At 44.1% G+C, this 13,377-nt stretch overlaps 1 protein-coding gene and 1 long non-coding RNA gene across 3 annotated transcripts in view; one reads left to right on the plus strand and one right to left on the minus strand.

Annotated features, from left to right (window-relative positions):
* boka (BCL2 family apoptosis regulator BOK a) overlaps positions 1-10,698 on the plus strand; it is a 45,070-nt gene extending 34,372 nt beyond the window's left edge. The window contains exons 4-5 of one of the 2 annotated variants that reach the window (XM_070545889.1): positions 954-1,117; positions 10,464-10,698. In XM_070545889.1, the coding sequence (XP_070401990.1) occupies positions 954-1,117; positions 10,464-10,589 (290 nt within the window). In that variant the 3' untranslated portion in view covers positions 10,590-10,698. The remainder of the gene's footprint in view (positions 1-953; positions 1,118-10,463) is intronic. The other variant, XM_070545890.1, reaches the window with a different exon arrangement.
* LOC139063578 (uncharacterized) lies at positions 7,653-8,653 on the minus strand. The gene is made up of 3 exons (XR_011516951.1): positions 8,423-8,653; positions 8,102-8,282; positions 7,653-7,764 (listed from the first exon to the last, which is right to left on the minus strand). It is a non-coding gene; the product is annotated as an uncharacterized lncRNA (long non-coding RNA).
* Positions 10,699-13,377: the final 2,679 nt, after the last annotated feature.

Below are 13,377 nucleotides of genomic sequence, written 5' to 3' on the forward strand. Positions count from 1 at the left end.
TTCTGATGAGCTGACTGGATGTTTTCCTGCACCACCAGTGTACTGGTTCATATGGCGATTAGTCAACTCGAACATTACTGCCAACGTTTCTGGTCAAATGTGTAGCACTCCGAGCCTGGGATGGGTTAGGTTTTAGCTACTAACATGAAATTTCAGCTCAGCATCTGTAAAGTTAACTGAGTTACTGAGACTTGTCTTTGCAGACGCAGATAAGTTGTGACAATCTTGAATAGTCAGTTGCTGCTGAAGATCTCTCTCTCTCTCACTCACTCACACTCTCACTCACACTCTCTCACTCACTCACACTCTCACTCACACTCTCTCACTCTCTCACACTCTCTCTCTCACACTCTCTCTCTCACTCTCTCTCTCTCTCACTCACTCACTCACTCACTCACTCTCTCTCACACTCACTCACACTCTCTCACTCTCTCACTCTCTCTCACACTCTCTCTCACACTCTCACTCACACTCTCTCTCACACTCTCTCACACTCTCTCTCACACTCTCTCACACTCTCTCTCACACTCTCACTCACACTCTCTCTCACACTCACTCACACTCTCTCACACTCTCACTCACACTCTCTCTCACACTCTCACTCACACTCTCTCTCACACTCTCACTCACACTCTCTCTCACACTCTCTCACACTCTCTCTCACACTCTCTCACACTCTCTCTCACACTCTCACTCTCACTCTCTCACACTCTCACTCTCACTCTCTCTCACACTCTCTCTCACACTCTCACTCTCACTCTCTCACACTCTCACTCTCTCACACTCACTCACTCACTCATTCACTCACTCAAAAGCCTCCATGCTTTCCTTTGCACAGAGCTCTCCAACTTTCTAACCAAACAAAATTGACTGTCTCAACAGCACTGAACTAAAGGACATAAATCTATAAATGACTTTCTTTTAAGTTTACTAACGTGTTTGTTTCTTCCCAGGTGTGACGTGGGGAAAGGTGGTTTCCTTATATGCCGTGGCAGGGAACATGGCCCTGGAATATGTACGGCTCGGTAATCCGAGTTTGATCCGTGTCATCGTTGACTGCATGGGTGATTTTGTCTACAAAAATCTAACCGGCTGGTTAAAAAAGAGAGGGGGCTGGGTAAGATGATCCTATTCCTAATTTTGGGTGTGCTGTGGTGAAAGTGTGTGTTGCATCAGTCTGGTGTGTGTGACCGAAACCTGATGGAAATTAAATTACAGCTCATCATCCACACCATACCATGCCTACAGCAAGGCATGGAGGTGGCAGCATCCTGTTGTGGGGGTGTCTCTCTGCATCAGGAACTAGGGCTCTTATTAGGGTAGAGGGGAAAATTGATGGGGCCGAATACCATCAAATTATTCAGTCATCTGTAAAGCGGAGTGGGCAAACGTTGCTCAATCTAGTTGTGCAAAGTTGATGCAGAATTAGCTCAACAAACTCAAGATTTTTATTAAAACAAAAGGTGGTTAAACCAGTGATTGACATTGGGGGGGATCCTTGATTACTCTCACTATATCTTGTTTTTTTATTCTTGTAAACCTTCTGAACTGTAATTGTGATATTTTTCAGTTGGATGTTGTAGATTGTAATGGATAAGTAGAGCTGGCAAAAGATATTTGTGTTGTAAGTGTTACACCCCTGAAAACAGGGGGAAAAGAATCACAAGAGTGATTATGACTTGCGTCTCTCATACAGGCGTTTATTGCAGTCAAAATGAACAGAAACGTCTCACATTCTGTACTGCTAGATGTCACATGGTGGAAGAAAACACTGACTAATAAAACGAAATACTAAAGTGCTTACTATACATATACTGGAGCAGGTTTCCTGACAAAATGGCTGACAACAGCGGCGTTTTTAGCTCCTGCCATTATCCTACCGGCCATTACGCAGTACAAAATCGAGGCCCAAAACCGCCACGTATATGTGCACAAAACTGTAATATAATACTTCTAACGCTTACAAACAATGGAGAATTACCTCGTAAATATCTTAACAGTATACACGTTGGGAATATATCAACCTTTAACCACTTTTACCTGAAAACAGGGGTAAAGAATCACGAGAGTGATTATGACTTGCGTCTCTCATACAGTCGTTTATTGCAGTGAGGAGAACGCGCGAAAACCCCCTAGTGGAGAATAGACACTACTAATCGATTCCAGAAAAGGCTTATTAGCCGATCGCTGATGTATAGATTGCAGTTCTCTTAAATAACATGAAAGTCATCAATATAACATGACAAATAATAACCTCTTAACCATTTTCTTGCCATATTTACATTACTTCTGTTCTTATATCAACTGATATGAATTAGTATCAAGTGAACAGTTTTATATGCAGTAGTCCTTCAACCTGTCACATAAGGATATAAAGGACACAAATGTCAGAGGTGGAGATTATTTTCTACACCCACTGTAAGCTGACGTTGCTGCTTCATCAGTCAAGTGATGGTCTGGTATGCATGTCGATGGACGGTCTACAGTAAAACTGATGAAGAAGTCTGATGAAGAAGAGCTAAAGCCAAAGTTGGAGGCAAAGTTAAACGTCTTACAGAGATCTTCTGTCTGCTGTTGTGAAAAGGAACAAACGGGAACCCGTCTGCTCCCCTCCCGTCCCTGCAGTGTTTTCAGGAGAAGTAGAGTGTGACAAATGAAGAGCACTGCTTTGTATAACCGGCCTCCCAAATAAGGGAACGACTTGTTTTCCACCCAGACAATTCCACATGGAGACAGAACTACAGTGTGCTGGAAACTAGAGAACACTTGTGTTGAAAAGATGGTGAATGTTTAATGTCTAAACCCGTCTGTCTGTCTGGGGTCGTTCACTATCAGTTTAGTTAGAGCAGTTTAAGATAATAGATCATTTATTAGGGTTGAAATAAGCTAGTTACAGAAACAGTTAAACCCGTGGAAAAGTGCTGAGTCAGATATTGGTGAAAGTCAAGTTCCAGGAAGGTAAATTTAAGACTTTAACCAGTCGCATGATGCACATTTGAGACCTGCATAAAATATGAAGCATACCTTTTCCATAAAATTAGCAAACTGAGTTCCTAGATTTAGTATCTTTAGTATGTATAACAAGTCTGGTAACTCCTAAAATACTTTGTTTAAAATCTCCATGTTTAACACCAGGGAGGCTGTGCGTGTTCGCCCTGTCCACCTGGTTTCCTCCCACAGGCCAAAAACCTGCATGTCAGGATAATTGGTGACTTCACTGTGACTAGATGTGAGTGAATGCAGGACTGGTTGTTTGTCTCTATACATGTCCCTGTGGTGGACTTGCATAGGCACTTGTTTGTCTCTATACATGTCCCTGTGGTGGACCTGCATAGGCACTTGTTTGTCTCTATACGTGTCCCTGTGGTGGACTTGCATAGGCACTTGTTAGTCTCTATACGTGTCCCTGTGGTGGACTTGCATAGGCACTTGTTTGTCTCTATACGTGTCCCTGTGGTGGACTTGCATAGGCACTTGTTTGTCTCTATACGTGTCCCTGTGGTGGACCTGCATAGGCACTTGTTTGTCTCTATACGTGTCACTGTGGTGGACCTGCATAGGTACTTGTTTGTTTCTATACGTGTCCCTGTGGTGGACTTGCATAGGCACTTGTTTGTCTCTATACGCGTCCCTGTGGTGGACCTGCATAGGCACTTGTTTGTCTCTATACGTGTCCCTGTGGTGGACCTGCATAGGCACTTGTTAGTCTCTATACGTGTCCCTGTGGTGGACTTGCATAGGCACTTGTTTGTCTCTATACGTGTCCCTGTGGTGGACCTGCATAGGCACTTGTTTGTCTCTATACGTGTCACTGTGGTGGACCTGCATAGGTACTTGTTTGTCTCTATACGTGTCACTGTGGTGGACTTGCATAGGCACTTGTTTGTCTCTATACGTGTCCCTGTGGTGGACCTGCATAGGCACTTGTTTGTCTCTATACGTGTCCCTGTGGTGGACTTGCATAGGCACTTGTTTGTCTCTATACGTGTCCCTGTGGTGGACCTGCATAGGCACTTGTTAGTCTCTATACGTGTCCCTGTGGTGGACTTGCATAGGCACTTGTTTGTCTCTATACGTGTCCCTGTGGTGGACCTGCATAGGCACTTGTTTGTCTCTATACGTGTCACTGTGGTGGACTTGCATAGGCACTTGTTTGTCTCTATACGTGTCCCTGTGGTGGACCTGCATAGGCACTTGTTAGTCTCTATACGTGTCACTGTGGTGGACCTGCATAGGTACTTGTTTGTCTCTATACGTGTCACTGTGGTGGACCTGCATAGGTACTTGTATGTCTCTATACGTGTCCCTGTGGTGGACTTGCATAGGCACTTGTTTGTCTCTATACGTGTCCCTGTGGTGGACCTGCATAGGCACTTGTTAGTCTCTATACGTGTCCCTGTGGTGGACCTGCATAGGTACTTGTTTGTCTCTATATGTGTCCCTGTGGTGGACTTGCATAGGCACTTGTTTGTCTCTATACATGTCCCTGTGGTGGACCTGCATAGGTACTTGTTTGTCTCTATACGTGTCCCTGTGGTGGACCTGCATAGGCACTTGTTTGTCTCTATACGTGTCCCTGTGGTGGACCTGCATAGGTACTTGTTTGTCTCTATACGTGTCCCTGTGGTGGACCTGCATAGGTACTTGTTTGTCTCTATATGTGTCCCTGTGGTGGACCTGCATAGGCACTTGTTAGTCTCTATACGTGTCCCTGTGGTGGACTTGCATAGGCACTTGTTTGTCTCTATACGTGTCCCTGTGGTGGACTTGCATAGGCACTTGTTTGTCTCTATACGTGTCCCTGTGGTGGACCTGCATAGGCACTTGTTAGTCTCTATACGTGTCCCTGTGGTGGACCTGCATAGGTACTTGTTTGTCTCTATATGTGTCCCTGTGGTGGACTTGCATAGGCACTTGTTTGTCTCTATACATGTCCCTGTGGTGGACCTGCATAGGTACTTGTTTGTCTCTATATGTGTCCCTGTGGTGGACCTGCATAGGCACTTGTTTGTCTCTATACGTGTCCCTGTGGTGGACCTGCATAGGTACTTGTTTGTCTCTATACGTGTCCCTGTGGTGGACCTGCATAGGTACTTGTTTGTCTCTATATGTGTCCCTGTGGTGGACCTGCATAGGCACTTGTTAGTCTCTATACGTGTCCCTGTGGTGGACTTGCATAGGCACTTGTTAGTCTCTATACGTGTCCCTGTGGTGGACTTGCATAGGCACCAGCTTCCTGAGACCCCATGAGAGAAGCAGATACAAAAGATGAATTAATATGATAACTTTACATTTTTATTCTCATTCCCAAATCTCTACTGGACAAAGTTCATGTTTATTTGTTGAAGTCATTTTACATGAGTACACGACTCACGACTCATGAAAAGTATTGTCTAGATAGAAAATAAAGAAGCCCCGTAGACCATCATGAAAACTATTTTAAAGGGGTACTTTCCTAAAAGTGTTCCACTTTTGTTCTCACAACAGTGAATTAAAATGGACTCTAGGGGGTGCTAAAAGCCTGCTAAATCAGCAAAGTTTCCTTTGTAGCGTTGATGTTAAAGCCAGTGTGTGTGATATTTTTACCTGTTTACTATCATATTCTGTGTATCCAGTTCAAACACTTGTCCTTTTTCATTAATATTTTTCACCAACATCAATTCTTAATATTTCTCTAAGTTTACATTTTCTACATTTTTAAAAACTGTGGTCTACATTTTATGGCCATGCACCATCTGGAAATACAGTAGCCGTTTAGGGACATGCAAGCTCTGTGTTTCATGTTTGCGCTTTGGCTATAACCTGAAAGAAACAGCAGAGGGCAGCAGTGCACCCTGGAAAAACATAAAGAGAGCTGGGGATATCTAACGGCAGGCATGGAGCAGCTTGAAGAATACCTCGTGGAAAAGCTCTAAAAAATATGAACGATTTGTTCCCCCATGACTGGAGGAATGAAAAGATACGTAACAAGCATTTTATCCACACACGGAAATGACAGGAAACGTGGGTTTATAGGTGGCAAGCACATAAAGAGGTGGAGGAGGACAAATTTGTTTGTTTTAAAGTCTCTAAAATATAAAAAAACGCTATATAAACACAACAGTAAATGCACTATCTTGGGCCGGATCCATGACAGGATACCACAGAAAGGCGCTACGTCCTCTGTAATCCTGGTGGGGAATTGCTTTGCAACACTCCCCAGGAGACGGAGAAGTCTGAAGGCAAAACGTCTCTGTCTACGTTTGTGGATCTCCCTTGTGGAGCTGACAGGGAAGCGTGAATTGGGTTTACTCGGTTAGTTTCAATAACAAACAATTAAATGGAAAGATACGTCAAACGTGTCAGAAGATCATCTTGTCCAACTCTTGGCAGCCGCATATGATGACCTCCCTGTCCACTATTAGCTGGACACCAGCCTCCAAGTGGTGTCCTTAAATCCCTCACTCACCTCAAGTTAGAGCTCCCGACCCGGTCCCATCTAAGTGCTTCTTCAAGACGCCTCCTAAAGTTCCTCCTGTTTAAAGAGCGGGTCAATTGAGCCTCGGAGTCCTTCTCCACCCACGTATCAATTTTAAAAAATGCAACATTAGTAGGCGTTGCCTGGAGGACCGAGAGGGCGGAGCCACGGCAGTGACGAAGACGATGGCTAACTAGACGAAGCTAGCTCCCTTCACTCTGAGCAGTTGATAGAACTGGAGGACGTTTCTCCCCCTCCTTACAGACACTCGAGAAGAAAGGGACCAAGTCTATTTGGAGGAGACAAGCGGACCTGAGTCTTATTGTTTTGAGCTTGTGAGTTGCCTGAAACTCCCAGAACCGACCCAACAGAATCACCTCTGAAAGGTAAGTAGCCGTTAGCCATAGCATTGGATTAGCTGCAGGGTTTGTCTCCACGGCCCCAAAAAGCTAGTATTCAGCATGTTTTAGAGGTTTATCTGCTTCAGCACACCTGGTTTTAATCAGCAACAAATAGCTGAGCTGCTTAACAGCTAATCTAACCTGTTAAAGCAGGAAAATCCACTGAAACATGCTGGATAGCTCTCCGGTAGCCCTGGGCTCAAGGTACAGTCTGCTGCATATAAAGTTATGAAAATACCCCATGAGAAAATTATTCTGTAATGTGTTCAGCCCACTAAAACTGCCCTGATTTCTTTATTTATTTACTAATAACAGCTGCTCTCTCGGTTCTAGGTCCTCTGGTGTCTGCAGCTGGTCTCTGGTGTCTGCAGCTGGTCTCCTCTGCTGGTGTCCTCAGGATCAGGAACTTCCAGAAGAATGTGCCTTTCAATGACTCTTTCCCCCTTATTTGTTATATTAATTAAATAAATCTCAATTTATATATTTCCTGTTTTTGTTCATGTCCATAAATACTTAAACATGCTTGAAATTAGAACGAGCTTTTAACAGTGAGGTGCTAGTTTAATTAATCACAATAGCTAGTTAAACATGCAACAAAAATGTGATATTCAATGTAATTTATAAATATCCATTAAAATATCAAAACTGGAATCTAAATGAGATATTTGGCAGCACAAAAAACTTGTCAAACACAATATTTATTATAATAATTGTAGGCAGACAGGAGACAGAGCTGATGGAGGTTCTCAGTCATCGAAGGAAGGCTGAAGGCTTTCCAGGAACAGGAGATGTGGTGTTGTCTCTTCTCTCTCTATTCTGCCAGATGAGCTGATAGGTTACAGGTGTGTGAGGACATCCTCATGCTGTCATAACCAGATGACAGGGGTTATCAGGTGATCAGCCAGGCTAATGAGATGCAGAAAGAAAACAAATTCAGGACAGTGTACAATATGTGGTGTTGCTCACCTTATGTGCTCTTATAGAATATTAATGTGTGCATGCCTCATGTTGTAGAGTCCATATTTTGCTGAATGTCCTGCAATAATGCAGGTTATTAGTTAATTTACTTTTGATAGCAAAAACAAAATATTTAATGTAAAAGTTATTTTCCAGGAGAATCAGCTTACACGTCACCACCAAGTGTCACAGGGGCAGAATCAGTAGCCTCCGTCATGATGTAATCACATACTTATTTAATTGTTAATATCTTAAAAATTCTGAAATGTTTTAATTTTTTTTTTACCTTGAACAGTTCACTGAGCTTGCACTGTCACTGAGGTGGAAGCTGGAATCAACAGCAGACACCTCACACCTTGGTCTTTTCAGGGGGTCTGGACGCTCTGGGACCTTCTGGAAGATGAATTTTCATCATGGTCCCCGTGGGTCACCAGACACACTGCGGCTGTGAACTCCATTCTGGCTGGCTATGTAAAAACAAAGAAGCAGCACATTTATAAATGTTTAAAAGAGCATAAAATCACGTGTAAAAATAATCTGTAAAACAAATTAAAACTAGAAGGTGATAATAAAATGTTTGCATAGAAGATTATTAAAAATAATTCACCTTTGCTACAGGGAAGGTTTCACATCAGCCTGGACAAGTACATTCATGCAGCTAAATCAGTCTGACAGCCAGTGTCTTGGGTAGATTTAGCCTGAAAAAAAAAATAGAAGCACATTGTTGTTGGAGTTTATAGTCAGATAATATACAAAAGAATCTCCTATATAGGCGCTTTATAACATTCCTAGTGTGTGATCGTTGTTATAACGTAAAAGTCAGTCACATATGATGTGGAGAGCCTGAAATGCGACCTCCTGAACAGAATTCCTCACAGAACCGGGTCACAAGCTGGATTTCACGCTGTAATGCTGTCTGTCAACTAGTGCTGCGTCAGTTAGTCACTGTTGCAGAATTGCCGACTGACTAGCTAAAGGAAGTGAACCACGTCTCTCAGACTTTGCATTTAGGTAGGGAATTGTCTTTAGAAGATGTTAAAACGTTTATTTAGCTGACTCACCTCAGACTGGAGCCCGCCGTGGTGGGGGAGCAGAGTCGGTGGGCTGCATCTAAATCGCGGAAGAGCCACGGTGGGCAGCCTCCCTCTTCAAACGGAGACGTGCAGAATCGCGGGTAAAATGCCCACAGAGTCACCGCAACCATACTACACTACACCTACTCACCAATACTAAGACGATATGGAACACTAAACCCGAAATACTTTCCCAATTACACTAACAGCCAAACACTAACTAAACTATAATATACAACAGCCAAGCTAACACTAAATAAGTATTTATAACACTAAAAGATATGCTAAAGACTAGGATATGCTAATGCTATATGCTAATGCTGAACTACCGCTGACCTCCTACACTCGCTTGCAAATCCAACTCCCACTCGCCACAGGGCGTGGCCGAGACGCTCGTTGCTTTTATAACTTTGGCACGGAGCTGCTACGTAGTACTCTACTGGTTTACGTAGTACTTTACTCTTTAGCCATTGGCTAAAATTTATTCAAAATGACTCAAATTCTATGTTTTCAGCTGAAGGTGGCGCATTACTGTGGTTTTTAGACAGAATTTTTAATTTTTAAAGAAAATGCACCAAAATGCTAAAATAAAGAATGCACACATTTAAAACACTATTAGACACTCATTTATACAGTTCATCAGCAAAAAAAAGTTAATTTAGACGTTACTTGCTCTTTAAGTCTCTGCTCCATCATCTGGGGGGAGTTTGGAGGTGAGCCGCTGCTCCTCCGCACCAAAAGGAGTTGGCTGAGGTGGATTTGCCATCTGATTAGGATGACTTCTGGTTGACTCCCTCTGGAGGTTTTTCAGGCACGTTCAACTGGGAAGAGGCTCCCAGGAAGCTCCAGAACTCACTGGAGGGAGTTTGTATCCTCTCTGGCCTGGGAATGCCTGGGAATCCACCCAGGGGAGCTGGGGTGTGTTAGGGGAGAGGGACTCACGGGCTTCCACTCTGAAGCGGTTACCCATTTGAGTAAGAAGGGAAAAAAATGGCAGACTGGATGACCTTTTGACCCATTTTATACTCTGAGATGTGAGAGGACCTGAAGATGACATTCAAGTCTTTTTCATCCTCATTAATCTTTTCAGTGAATTTTATGCTTTTGTTTTATTCCAGGAAACACAAATCGAGGCACATTTTCTTTAAATAATTTAAATTTGCCTTGTGGGAATTGTCCTTAACAGCATTATCTGACCTCCTCGCTCTTGGTACAAGGTTTCAGGTTTCTTCTGTCTTTGTCCTCTTTTGTACCAGCTCAGTGGCTTAGTGGTAGAGTGTCCACCCTGGTACTGGGAGATCGGGGTTCGATTCCCGGCTGGGTCATACCAAAGACTTAAGAAAGAGGACCCGATGCCTCCCTGCTTGACGCTCAGCTTTAAGGGGTTGGACTGGAGGATAAAACCACCGAATTGTTCCAGAGCGCAGCCACCGCTGCAGCTCACCGCTCCCCTCCACAGGGATGGGTCAAATGCGGAGATCACCAGTGTGTGATTGGGACTTTACCTTTTTTCACCTTTATTGTGCTGATTTGTTGTGGTGTTTGAATTCATCTGACTGTGTTTCTTGCTCACAGGTCGATATAAAGAAGTGTGTGGTGAGCAGCGATCCCAGCTTCCACTCCCACTGGCTGCTGTCTGCTGTGTACACCTTAGGACTCTACCTGAAGACCGTGGTGCTGTACTTCCTCAGGGAAAAGTGAGACTGTGTGACCCACTGATATCTGAGCAGATGTGCTACCATTGTTAGGATTATGTTTACACTCATTTGCACTGAGCCTAGAATAAAGAACACTTCTTCATTTCACCGAACGCTCACTGCACGAGGTACTTATTTATTACTAATGCTTGCACCAGGACACCCTTTTCAGTCACCTCCTGAGCCCCGTTACCTTAGCTGTGAGCTCAGCTTCATGTTACTGTAATTCCGGCTCTTAATGAACACGTGACACTGTCGCAGGCGGTTTCGTCATGCCCGCCTCCAAAAGGTTTCTGAGCGCCATGCTAATGCAACCTGAAGATGTTCCTGTAACAGAATGAAATGACTGTTTTCCACCTAAAAGTCGTTTCCCCCGTCTCCTCAGCAGGAACTCATCTGCATGAGATATTGTTCAAGGTCTCATGCATTTGCTTCTACACTGTTTTCCTTTCCAGCACAAGAGAAGAATGAAGACAAAGGACTCTTTCTTTTAAATAAATCAAAGAACTCTGTTTTTAATAAAGCTAATCAAACAAAGTGTTAGTCCAGTAATAATGTGGACCAATCTGTGAAATGACAATGTCATGATTAGTAAGTTTTAATAAGTAATGACTTTAATCTAGCTGCACTAGACATCCTGATTCACGTAATGTAAACGTATGACACATTGCTTTTACTCATCCAATCGGAACCTTCCTTTCTGAAGCGTGGCATAGTCTCTGTGGTATTTATAAATCTGTCCAACTTTGATTCGACTGTAAATCAAAACATCCAGATTAATAAAACCAGTCCCACGCCATCTCCTCGACTTGAGTTCAGCCTTCGATACCATCTCTCACACCATCCTCCTCCATAGATTGTCTTCCCTTGGCATTTCTCGTACCCCGCTTGATTGGTTCCGTTCATATCTCTCTGGCCGTACTCAGTTTATTAAACTAAAATCCTTCACTTCCCGTCCCTTCCCTGTCACTACTGGCGTCCCCCAAGGCTCTGTTCTCGGTCCACTCCTTTTCATCACTTACCTTCTTCCCCTGGGAAATATTTTCCGTAAATTTGACATTCATTTTCATTGTTACGCGGATGACACCCAGCTCTATGTATCCTCCAAACCCTCCTCTTCACTTCCTCCTTCCTCCCTCACCAATTGTTTATCTGAAATCAAAGACTGGTTCACATCAAACTTTCTCAAACTCAAAAGTGATAAAACAAAAATATTACTTGTCGGCACTAAATCTTTACTATCCAAAATCCACAGCTTTACACTTCCTGTCGACAACTCCTTAGTTCCCCCCCCCCCCCCCCTGGTCTAGAGTGTGGGTGTCATCCTCGACTCCTCACTATCCTTCCAGTCCCACATAAACAATGTTACCCGGTCTGCATACTTCCATCTACGCAACATTAACCGCCTACGCCCCTCCCTCACTACTCACTCAGTCGCCATCCTTGTCCACAGCCTCATCACTTCCCGTATTGACTACTGCAACTCTCTTCTCTTCGGTCTTCCTCACAAATCCCTCCATAAACTCCAACTTCTCCAGAACTCGGCAGCCCGCATCATTTCCAGAACTCCTTCCTTCCACCACATCACCCCTGTTCTTCAGAAGCTCCACTGGCTCCCAGTCACTTCCAGAATCCAATTCAAAATTCTGCTATATACATTCAAAGCCATCCATAACCTAGCTCCCCCGTACCTCTCAGACCTCCTTCATCCTTCAACCTCCACCCGTTCCCTCAGGTCCTCCTCCTCCATCCACCTCTCTGTCCCACCTGTCTGTCTGGTCACTATGGGGAGCAGGGCTTTCAGTCGCTCTGCTCCCCAGCTCTGGAACTCACTCCCTCCTGACCTCCGTAACATTGACTCCCGCACTCTCTTTAAAACCAGACTCAAAACCCACCTGTTCCGTCTAGCATTCCAATAGGTACTCTCTTTGCTCCAATCTGTCTGTTTGTTTTATGCTGTTTTATCTTTTATTATTGTGTATTTTATCTCTGTAAAGTGTCCTTGAGTGTTCAGAAAGGCGCTGTTGAAATAAAATGTATTATTATTATTATCTTAAGTTCAGTTCACCGCATTCTAAGAGAAGTATCGGACTGGCAGAAGATCGCTGCTGTCCATGTGTGTGTTAAAATCTCCACGCACTATTACATTAGATGAGAGTGTAGATAAATGAGTGAGCAGTACTGAGACTTCTGACAGAAAGTCTTTGTGAGGTTTAGGGGGCGGTAGATAAATCCAATGATAGTGGGGGGTAGGTCCATTAAGTTTAAAAACCAAATACTCAAAGGAATTAAAATCATAGACAGGCACTGGCAAAACTTTCCAATTCTCGCGAGAACCGCGTGGTTTGGTGAGGTAAACAAACCCGGGAGGAGTAGCGTCGTTGAGCTGGGAGAAATCAGCTGGCTGCTGCCAAGTTTCGCAACGGCACATGAAGTCGATTCCACGGTCCTTGATGAGATTGTGAATGAGATTACCTTTCCCAGTGAGAGAGCGGATGTTGAGAAGGCCGAAGTTGACGGCGGTGCTGTCACATCCTTGAGCGTTAGCTGTCCTGGCGAGACTGGCTAACGAGGAGTGATCAGCTGTTCGGCGGTATGAGTTCCTGTGAGGACGACGGCGAGTGGTGGACCAGAAAGAATTGATTGAAGCAGAGTTGTGGTAGTGGAAATTCCTGCGTGAGCCGCGGTGGACATATCTCCGACGGAGAAGATGAGAGATGTCCGGGTCGAGGTGCAGTGAAGCCGGTGGAGATCCAGGGCGGTGGCGAATCCTGAGGAGCTCAGCGGCAGTG

Source organism: Nothobranchius furzeri, chromosome 16, assembly GCF_043380555.1.
Source record: "Nothobranchius furzeri strain GRZ-AD chromosome 16, NfurGRZ-RIMD1, whole genome shotgun sequence".
NCBI classification, from domain to species: Eukaryota; Metazoa; Chordata; class Actinopteri; order Cyprinodontiformes; family Nothobranchiidae; genus Nothobranchius; species Nothobranchius furzeri.